Below are 10,853 nucleotides of genomic sequence, written 5' to 3'. Positions count from 1 at the left end.
AAAAATTCTGAAATTTATATAGAAATTTTGAGAATTTATATTGAAATTCTGTAAAAATTCCCAAAATATATAGAAATTCTGAAAATTTTTGAAACTTTTATATAGAACTTTAGTGAAAATTTTTCTCAAAATTTCTGTATAATTTTATATCTTTTTTACCTTTTTTATTGGAACATTTTTGAGAAATACTTAGCAAGTCTACACCTTTTCTCTCAAAATATTTCGTATATGTTAATTACAAAATATCCTAAGATTTTTTGTTCTGTAATTTTTGATGAAATATAAAATCTAAAAAAAAGTTAAAAGCAATTTCTAGAAATTATAATTTCTAAAGATTTTTTGCTCTGTAATTTCTGAGTATTTCTGAGTATTAAAGTTTGAAAAAATTCTAAAATTTATTTGTATAGAAAAATTCTGAAATTTTAAATTTTGAAAAATTAAAAAAATTTTCATATACATAGGAATACACCTATTCCATTCTAAATACAGAAAGTATAACTACAGATACAGGTACAAAGAACGGACCCAAATTGCAAATCTCGAGGCGATCGTGTGAAACGGGCCGCGCGTATCTGACAGAGCTCGTGTCAACATCGCGAACGCGGGGAGGAGGGAGCCAAGAGTTCTCCTTTGTTTCCACTGCCGCTGCCCGCTGCCGTCACTGCCGTTGCCGCTACAGGATATCCTCGGGTCCTCGGCTTGTCCTCCGTATCCTCCGCTGTTTACGTTCCGCAAGGGGAAAACGATGTCCCTCGCAGGCGCGAGCCGCGTGTTCCACGAAAGCGATGCCGTTTGTTTTGCTCGGCTCGTCGGCCGTTGAGACCGGCGGCGCGACGAAGGCGACCCATCCGCGAACCTAACCTGTACCAGCCGTAAGGTTTAATCTGAAATTCCTGTCATCTTCTGAATCTGCCTGTCGCGAAGCGGAGCTCTGTCGTGAACGTTGTCGGGGAAATCACGTCAGATCTATCGGGACGATCCGGAAAAGATCAATCCGATCAATTTTCTTCCGGTTTAATCGGAGGGAAATCGTGCACGTGATCAACGGGTGATCCCGGATTACACGGGGGAAGGAGGAAGTTTCGCAATTGGGGATGGCCGGCGACAACGAGCTCTGGGTGCAGTGTTTCACGTGCTGCCTGACACCACAGGCGGCTAGGAGCAACAGACGGAGCAGCGGCAGACCGCATCAGAGGCTCAGGATAGATCGGAGCATGATCGGCGTGCCCACGAACTTCAGGCACACGGCGCACATCAGCAGCGGCGACATCGACATGTCGATCGCCCAGCTGGCCGACCTCCAGGCGCAGATGCAGAGGAAGAGTTTCGACAGTGGTTTCAACAGCGATTTCACTGCCAAGGTATGCCGAGACGTCTTTCCTTTGGGTTCCATAGGCCCTTCTTTTGTTTTCTTCTTCTTGGAGGTCTTTGTGTACAAATTATCGCACTGGAAAATGTATATGAATTCTCACAGATATTGTCGAGCATTAAAATCCATTTTTGATTGAATAATAAGAAGGTCTGGTTCAAATTCTGATTAAGCTATTGATGTGATATTTGTAATATAATATTTTTTTTACAAGTTTTGTTGCAGCGTTTCAAAGATGCTTATTTATATTAGGATTACTAAATTATCAATTTTATTTGTGATATTATTCCAACTTTAATTTATGACTATGTTTCAAGATTAGAAAATATTCGTCAAGCAGTTTGCTGTACTGGAAAATGTATATGAATATCTCTCACGGAGATATTATTGAGTGCTAAGGTCCACTTCTGATTAAATAGTAGGAAGATGTGATTTAAATCTTGACTCAGCTATTGATGTAATATTTTTAATATTATAATACAATATTTATATTATATATTTTTTTACAACCTTTTTGCAGTGTTCAACGATGCATTACCACTACTAAATTGATTATTTATTTAATTTGTGATATTACTATTCCGTCTTCAATTTATGACTATGTTTCCAGACTGAAAAGATATTTGTCGCATACTTTACTGTACTAGATGTATATAAATTATTATTACTTTAGAGCGCAAGAGTATATACTCACATTTTTTCATATTATATTAATACTACTCTGAAGGCAAAAATTTATTTACAAAATTAAATTTTTTACATTTTACAGATATTTTGCAAGGAATTGGAATAACTGAACCAACACTATTTTAATGTAAATAAAATCTTATTCAATTGGTAACTTAGTCTTTTTGAATCGAATATATTTTAAACTATCAAAATTTTAGTAGGAGATACTGTAAACTGTCCTAATTTTGAATTAGGACTTAAGTGAAAATTCAATTACATTGCACTCTTAAGAGCTAAGCACTAATAAGCTCTGATGGAATAAGATCATTTTTACATGTGTTGTATATTTACATATCAGTCTTTCTGTTATTATTCTATTGCTAGATCAGTTGAATTGATTTCACTCTTTTTGTCACAGACACGCTGAGGATAGCTTCACAAACGATGTCAACAGGATATTTAACAGAGCAGAACGAGAGCTTTACAATGCAGAAGGACAACTGACGCTTTTTATTTTTATATCTATGTTCCTTACTTGTCCAAGGGACGAGTGCATTTTTTCCATATGGGCACGATGCATTTTGTATGAAAATCCATTAGAAAATTAAGACAAACTTGCATGTATACTGGACAAATCTCTGACTTCCATTGAACGGAAAACTGCCAGAAGTAATCATGTTATAACGTACAAATAATCATTTACGAGTTTGCCTCTATATGTATAACTGAAGACGCATCGCGTCTCGAAGCTTGAAATATTCTATAAATATATTTTTATAAATTATGTACCTTTTTGTCGGCGATCTGGTGATGAGAAAAGCGTGTGTACACGAGCGAAGAATGGATCGCTTTATTTGTAAAATTACTTGTAAGATTTAGAAAATACAAACGTACACGTAATTAGCGTATAAGTAATTGTATCACATAATATCACATGATAATATAATTCTATACATAATTTTCTTATCCTATTGTTTAATATTGTTCGCGTGTTAATAATACAAGAGAGCATTGGTGATATTTATATGAAAACTGCATAGTTCCTTTATGGACACTTCCGTTTCCATTAAACATCGTCGATTGTGTTTTCTGCTCGCGAATTCCTTTGCGTGCTTAATTTCTTTTACTTCTCTTTTCGTATTCTGGACACGGCGGTGGTCCTCCGATTCGTAGTAATATATGAATAGATCGAGCACATGAGGTCTGAACGTAGAAAGAGAACGAAAAATTGGTAACTAAAACCGCTGGCAATGAATTCGACCAAGCTCGACAATTAATTTAATCGACAAATTGTTTACAGCAAAATTCCTGATTATATGATTTGTTACCCTTAATCTCTATTTTTTTTATGTGTGAAATTAATAATTTTACTATTAAGGATTAATGATAGTTGATATGCATAGGTATTGATAAATTAATCGGAGTTTGATCATCCTCGGCATCTCATCATGCGAACATGCGACATATCAAACGTCTACATGAACACGAATAAGACAGAAAGAACTATTCTCTTCTCGTTCGTCTTTCCTTTGCTTTCGAAGCACCGTTGGGGTGGAGAAGACGCTCGGTCTACTCCTGTTGTGACTGATTGGCTGCCAGGTCTAGTCCTAATCCGAATCTGACATTAGAATTGCCAATGAACGTCGCGTGACAACAGCAGCTCGACGGAAAGCGGAATTGATCCTTGAAGATTTTACCGTCGCTTCCCACCGCAGCCAATTCTCGATAGATGTATTTTTGTTTGCAGGTAGTCTTGTAGCCCTCGGCGAAACCGTCAATTAGGTTGCATCTTTGACCGTCGTTTCTGTGAAATAAAAATCCGCCACGCTAAGAAAAATTGTTAGCTCATTTTTTGCCTTAATTGGCTATATTTTTTCAATGTTTATGTATTTAAGTTAAATGTACATGTACTATAATTTCAGTTCAAATTTTTCAACTTTTAAGTTCCTTTAGCTCAAGTTATATATATTTAAATTAAGTATATAAATACTTGAACACTAAAGTTCAAAAAAGTATTTCGTATATTTTTCAATTTGATTAAATTTCTTTAGTTCAAGTATTTAAATTAAGTATATAAATATTCGAATTGAAGTTCAAGTATTGTATGTATTTAATTACTAAATCAGTCAGTTTGATTAAATTTTTCAGTTCAAATATTTATGTATTTAAATTAAACGGATAAAAGCACTGAAGATTGAACAAATATTTCATGTATTTTTTAATTTGATTACATTTTTTCAGTTCAAGTATTTAAATACTTGAACTGAAAAAATACTTTATAAATACTTGAACTAAGAAATTTAAATATTTTATATATTTAAGTACTAAACCATCTTCAGTTCAAATTTTTAAAAGTTTAAATATTATAGAAATATTTGAATTGAAGAAGTTTAAAAAATTTAGTTAATCATTTTTGTTTAAAAATATGAAGGACGAGATTTCATTCTCATATATTATTGTTCTTCAGATGCAATCTTACAAGCAAACTTCAATGCGTATCCCTTGCTTCAAGTTATCCTGATTCACAATGAACAACCATTGCTTGTCCTTGTTCTGCGCGCTTTGCGGGTATACCACTTGCTCCTGTAAATTTGACAACATCGTATTTAATTTTAGTATTTATTATGTAGCACTAGAGATAATTTAACAGAAATGAAAAAATTCTTTAAAGGAGTATGCAGTAATATATAAATCAAACCGACTCACGTGAGATGGACAGAGCGATGATTCATCCATCCTCTCGCCTATCCTTTGTTCAATGTCGGGCATCTGAAAAGATACACGTATGTCGATTGATATACTTCGCGGAATTTAGTGAACGGACAAACAAATACTATGCTGATATATCAGAAGGTAAAACCGACACAATTTCACTATCTATAATTTACAGTTGTGATGATAATGACTTTAATTTAGATTCTCGATTCTTCTCACTTTGACTGAAGATATTATAATACTATAAATAAAAATGAGAAACCACGGAAGTTTATGTAACTCGCGGGAGTTTATGTAGGTTTCGCGTTTCTTTGTTCCTTAAACGTACGTACATGCGCAGTTGGAAAATTACAGAGTCGAATATAAAAAAATAAATCTTGATTTCAACGCAACGATACGAGCATAATCGCTCGCTCACTTGCGCATTTGCGTGTGATAGACTGTAAAATATCTCTAACCGGATCAACGCTCTCCAGGAACCTTAAACTGGCATTCCGCGCTATCGCTGCGTTCACCAGCTGCCTGGGGTACTCGGCGACGTTCTCGCAGTACGTTTTCCTGCGGCAGGTCGACGGCAGCAACGTTTGCGACGTAGTTGATGTAATTCTACCATCCGGGAAAATGATCTCGTCCGAGTTCCTGTGCATCCCCGTGTTTCTGCGCATCGTAATTGCGCTCCTATGCATCGGTGAGCCTGTGCTTGAAACTGCAACAGAGAAACGTAAAACTTTTATTATAAATAAAAATAATAAACTCTGGCCGAATTTGTTTTCTTAGAATTTTTCAAAGAATTTTTAAAAGTTTTTATAAATTTACAACTTTTTAGAATATTTTTCACATTTTTTATACGAAACAGAACAATTTTCGAACATGTTGAGAAAAAGTACATTTTCTTTTTAATTTATTATACATATATATATGTAAATTCTGAAATATACTAAAATCTTTAGAATTTTTTATTTATATTATTATTATACATATATATTACATTATGTTATTATTATTGTATATTACTTTATAATTTTCAAAGAAAATTTATAAAATTTGAAAAAGTTTGCGGTATTTTTTTTTAAATTTTTATAAATTCAATATATTAAAAATTCTTAAAATTATTATATGAGATATGAGAAATTTCTTCTCACAAGAGCCTGTCTCTACTTAACACTTGCTTCTCTTCAAAAATTCAGAATATAATGCCTTTTTCTAGATAACTTTGAAAATTTAAATCTCTTTTTACGGATTGGAATATGTCAGAAATGCTGAAAAGGTCTATATCTTTTCTTGAATTCTTTGTACGTGTGAAACATTTATAGGATTTCTCATTTTACAATGTCTGAAAAAAACTCACCTGAAAAAACTCAAGGTAATTATTTTAGATATTTTCACAAATATCGTATAAAATTCTTAAAAATTATTACGAGATGTTATTATGAATTTTTTTTTCACCAGGTAGTCTTTTCAGTGCACGAGATTCAGAGTGCACGCGTTATCCTTGTTTCGTAAGCATTCCCCGTTTCTTGGAGAAAAACGCAATTTTAAATAGATTTAAATCAATGTGCGATTGCGTTCTGAAACCACTGGCCTCGAACTGTATTGCAAATGTTTATGAATATGTTTCCCAAGAATCGCTGATCACTTTGGAGTCGATACTTATTGCAAGGTAAACATGCCTTGGAGCAGTTTCCTTTTTCTGTATTGCATCGCTTCGTCGTCGCTCGAAGACTCCTGCTGCTTCGAGGCGTCCCACTGCGTTTGCTCAATCACTTGATCATCCCCGTTAGCGACTCGCCATTCTTGCGGTCGCATCAATTCGCGCTTCTCGTACGCCGCGTCGATCAGTTCTGAGATCGAGGACGGTGCATCCCGCGCCGAGGAACTTTCGGTGTCTGGCGATAGTTCCGGGAAAGCGTGAGGATGTCCTTCGATCTGGCACACCTGCTAGAAAGAAGGAGTAAAAATCGTTGAATTAGGAAAATGCCTATACATCCTTGAAATTTTTTAATCAAGAATTAATTAAGCTAATTCAATATTTATTTGAACGTATTGGACTAGATGTTTCAATTAAAAAAAAAAATTTCTTTTAGCACGGCATTTTTTCTTCTCTAAAAATAAACCGTTTTTCCATAAAAAGCGCGCACGCGCAGAAAAAGAAACGTCTTGTTCTAGAGCGAGCGGAATCATTGCGTGCGGGGGCGGACAGAGCACGATAAGAAAAAGATAAATCATTTTATTTCTGTGCCGAGGTTGAGAGGCGATATGAGATTCTGTTACAAGCGAATGTAGGCGCGAATAAGATTCCATAATATAGTGCGATGCGAATTTCCGCACAAGCTGCTGAGATCCGAAAATGCTTTGACAGTCTTTCGGAGGCGCAAGTGATTTTCTTCGTGGCTGACCGAGTCATGAATCCGAGGGAATTCCCCGTGCAAATTTTAAAACTTGTGCACGCACTGAGGGAATCCCCTTTGCTTCTAATTGTAGCGAACTTAATGTAACGTACGTACACTGAAAAAATGTTAGCTTGAATAAAGTTTGCAACTTGATTGAATTTCTTCAGTTCAAGTATTTTATATATGTTAAATATATGTGTATAAATGTTTGCACTAAATACGTGTCAAATTAATACAAAATATTATATTTATACTAAAATATTTGAACTTCAGTTCAAATATTTTTATATTTAATTTAAATACTAATTTAAATAAGATAAACTTTTAAAGAAATTTAATCAAGTTTGAAAACTTAGTATTTACGTACATATAAGTTAAATACTATATAAGTACTAAACACTTGATCTGAAAATTCTTGTGAATGTTTTCAGCTCAAGTATTTATAAATTTCTTCAGTTCAAATATTCTTATATTTAACTTAAATACATAAATACTTTTTCAACTTGATTACATTTCTTCAGTTCAATTGTTTATTTTATTAAAGTTAAATATCTGAATTTATCTTCAGCACAAATGTTTATGAATTTATTAACTTAATTACATAGATACTTTTTCAACTATTACATTTCTTCGGTTCAAATATTCAACTATTTTTAAGTCAAATATATAAATATTTGAGAGATTTATAAATTTCTTCAGCTCAGTATTTATGTATTTAACTTGAGTACATAAGTCACATAAAACAAATTTCTTCAATTCAAGTTTTATGTATTTAACTTAAATGCATAGAATTTGAAGGAATTTAATCAAGTTTAATATTTATGTATTTAACTGGGAAACACAAGATACTTAAATTGAAATAATTTAATCAAGTTAAAATTTTTTTTATTCATGATTTTTTTTCAGAGTGTAATTTTATGCTAATGTACGTGTCTCCCATTGTCATCTGCTTCTTTTTGATCCGCGCTTCCTCCCGGTAGCAAGGCGTATCATCGCGATTTTCAGGTATTTCTACCTGTCATCGATTTATATGATTGCATCTCGTGCATATTCTCGCACCTGGATACATGTGTCACGATAGCTCGACAACTTCCAAAACGTGTTATTTAAATTTGTACATAGGGAAACCTTATCGGACTAGTAAGTGGAAAAATACGCAAAGCTATTTATGTTCCAGAAAGAAAGAAGCGTGTAAAAGAGATAAAAATGGAATGTGAATCAAAATTCATGAAAAAGAGAAGAAATTAGAACACAAAAGAATTTAGGAACAAATAAGGGCGGAAGAAAAATTTTCGAAGGGTACAGGTGACAACGCGCGCTTTAAAACACGATTGTTTTCATTAATTAACACCTTAAGAATATATTTGTTGCTCTTCAAATCGGAATCAGTGAAATGTTGTTGATTTGCATATTTACTACAATTATTATTGTTTTTCAGCGATTCCGATTAAGAGTCGCTTTGACCAACTTTGATTAACTTTAATCAACACGACATTAATTAATTTGAACATTGACTCAATTGACACGATCGAGTTAATTGTGGATCGTAGTTAAAGTGGCTTTAAGAGAGGAATTTCTATCGATCGAAATAAGTGTGTTATCACTGAAAAACAGGGTATATCTCATCACTGCACTGATTGATATAATTATAACTTTTTAAAATCAAACTATTCACTGATAAAATCAAAAGATAACATTCTTTCAGTTGAGCACATTTCAAAGCATTATCAGAAATATATAAAAATTTCACAGATTGTTTCATTATTATAACTAGGTATCTATAAAGTTTAAGCGCAATTCGTAGCAGTTAAAAAGTTGATTTTTTCTTCGCCATTTGTAAAATTGCGTTTTGTAGCACATATTTGCAAATTTGATGAGAAAGTAGCATGGCGAATTAAATTAATAATAAAACTCTAATAAATATTTTGGTAAAAAAATTCCACACAAAGAAATGCTACAAAAATCTATATACAAAAAATGCTAGAATTGAAACATCTCTGTTAATTAAAATAATTTAGAACAATTTTGCTAATTAAATAAATATTTCTCCGAAAAAGAATAATGTCTACAAATTTCTATTGTTAGTAAAACTTTAAATTTATTCATAGAAATTTTTTCAGCAGAGTAAGAAACTTAGAAATGTGTAGAATGTTGTGATTTATTGTACTCATCAAGAAATTCATAGAAATCATAGAAACGCACTAGAAAAATTTAGAAGTGTTCCAATTCTAGCATTTTCATATATGTAGATTTTTTTATAGCATTTCTTAAATTCATATAGAATTTTGTGATATTTTTTCGCCGAGTATTCGTGCAAAAATTCGTTTAGAATCATTTATTCATTCATTTATCTAAAATTGCAGCAAAATATAGTCATTTCATTCGCTGTACGAGCCATTACAAATTAATTATTGTTTTACTTGTTTCCGAATGTATTCATCTGATTATTCTGATACAATTCTTTTGATCAGAAAAATAAATATATCTGTAATTTCCATCAACACCAATTAACTCGGATCGTCTAATTTAATCATCTTTTATACAAAGTTCTAAGAATCTTCTAAGAATCTTTTTTTTAGTTCTAAGAATTATCATAAAAAAAGATGAAAAACAAGTTAAACCACCATTGAAGTTAATCTACGTTGGTCTAAATGGGTACGAGATGCCTGCAGTTTTATTAATTTCGATTTTAATTTCAGCTGGCGCAACAAAAACCGAAGCAACGCTCGATGTTCTCGGTTTTCTGCGGAAAGTGTCAAAAGAGAGACTCGCCCATCGTTCCACGATGATATTAGAGATAGAAAGAGAAAGAGAGAGGAGATAATATAAGGATACATCGCACATTAATCTCCGCAGTAAAATCCTTCACTCGCTTATTACCGCATATGCAAACACTCGTATTCGTGACGTCTCTGCAGACGCGTTTCTGCGTCTCTCAGCCGACGACGCGGCCTCCACGCGCGCATAAATCTCATAAATCGTCCGCAATTCTGTCTGGCGATTAATGATCTAAAAGTTCGAAGAGAGAAGACAAAGAATAATGACTACAAATGAATCTGTGCTGAATTTTCAGCGGCATCGTGAAATACTCTGCGATCAATGGATTTAAATGCCCGGAAGGATGCGCGGATCAATTACAACCCACCAAACACAACGTTACATGTAACGTAAATGTTAGTTGTAATTTCCCACTCAGCAATGTAACTGTTATATAACGAGTGTGTTATATAAGTTACATTGTTGAGTGGGAAAGTACAACTAACATTTACGTTACATGTGACATGATGTTTGCTGGGAAGCGAAGGCAAAAACACGGGCCCTAACAGCACAAGATATCGTATAAATGTTCTAGAATATTCATAATACGAATATTCATACAATATTATAATATCGTACATATATTCGTACGACACATGATATTCATACAGTGTCATATAATATTCGTAGGGTGGCGCAGGAAGGAGAGAGAATCTCGAATTTGGCCAGCACGGTCCCTCACCAGAACGAGCGCCAGGTAGACGACGATCCACCGCGGGCGGCAAGGAGCGCACGGTGTCATCTCGAAAACGCGGACTTGAGCAGCAGACGAAGATTTTTCCCGCGATCGAGACTATACACGTCACTCGACGACGATCAACGCGCGGCCGCTCGCACTCCACTGATCGGCGGTCCGTATGTTTCCGAAGAACGCCTCCGCGCGCCGGCTTTGA

At 33.9% G+C, this 10,853-nt stretch overlaps 2 protein-coding genes across 4 annotated transcripts; one reads left to right on the top strand and one right to left on the bottom strand.

The window, feature by feature from the left end:
• The first annotated feature begins 389 nt into the window (after positions 1-389).
• Positions 390-2,991, top strand: LOC105194157 (CDC42 small effector protein homolog). The gene is made up of 2 exons (XM_011158920.3): positions 390-1,361; positions 2,457-2,991. The coding sequence occupies exons 1-2, from the start codon at positions 1,095-1,097 to the stop codon at positions 2,463-2,465; spliced, it is 276 nt and encodes a 91-aa protein (XP_011157222.1). The 5' UTR covers positions 390-1,094; the 3' UTR covers positions 2,466-2,991.
• Positions 1,822-10,845, bottom strand: LOC105194156 (protein spaetzle). 3 transcript variants are annotated; one of them, XM_039456726.1, is made up of 6 exons: positions 10,570-10,685; positions 6,424-6,688; positions 5,212-5,459; positions 4,745-4,807; positions 4,518-4,621; positions 1,822-3,842 (listed from the first exon to the last, which is right to left on the bottom strand). In XM_039456726.1, the coding sequence occupies exons 2-6, from the start codon at positions 6,557-6,559 to the stop codon at positions 3,608-3,610; spliced, it is 786 nt and encodes a 261-aa protein (XP_039312660.1). In that variant the 5' UTR covers positions 6,560-6,688; positions 10,570-10,685; the 3' UTR covers positions 1,822-3,607. The 3 variants fall into 3 exon arrangements, with proteins under 3 accessions (XP_039312660.1, XP_011157218.1, XP_011157217.1); XM_011158916.3 differs by having other exon boundaries at positions 2,519-3,842; positions 10,643-10,845; XM_011158915.3 differs by having other exon boundaries at positions 2,519-3,842; positions 6,424-6,691; positions 10,643-10,790.
• Between the last annotated feature and the right edge of the window lie 8 nt (positions 10,846-10,853).

The sequence above is a fragment of the Solenopsis invicta genome, chromosome 13 (genome assembly GCF_016802725.1).
Source record: "Solenopsis invicta isolate M01_SB chromosome 13, UNIL_Sinv_3.0, whole genome shotgun sequence".
In the NCBI taxonomy this organism is placed as follows: Eukaryota; Metazoa; Arthropoda; class Insecta; order Hymenoptera; family Formicidae; genus Solenopsis; species Solenopsis invicta.
The sequence above is the reverse complement of the archived record's forward strand: the minus strand, read 5'-3'. Positions and strand labels throughout refer to the sequence as shown.

What these genes read in the sequence shown, in the direction of transcription:
- LOC105194157 (XM_011158920.3), top strand. Translation starts at nt 1,095, where the DNA reads ATGGCCGGCGACAACGAGCTCTGGGTGCAGTGTTTCACGTGCTGCCTG.
- LOC105194156 (XM_011158915.3), bottom strand. Translation starts at nt 10,702, where the DNA reads ATGACACCGTGCGCTCCTTGCCGCCCGCGGTGGATCGTCGTCTACCTG. An exon ending in AAAAAGGAAACTGCTCCAAG is followed by an intron (nt 5,460 to 6,423) that starts GCATGTTTACCT and finishes TCTCTGTTGCAG; the next exon opens with TTTCAAGCACAGGCTCACCG. An exon ending in ATACGCATTGAAGTTTGCTT is followed by an intron (nt 3,843 to 4,517) that starts GTAAGATTGCAT and finishes TTTATTTCACAG; the next exon opens with AAACGACGGTCAAAGATGCA.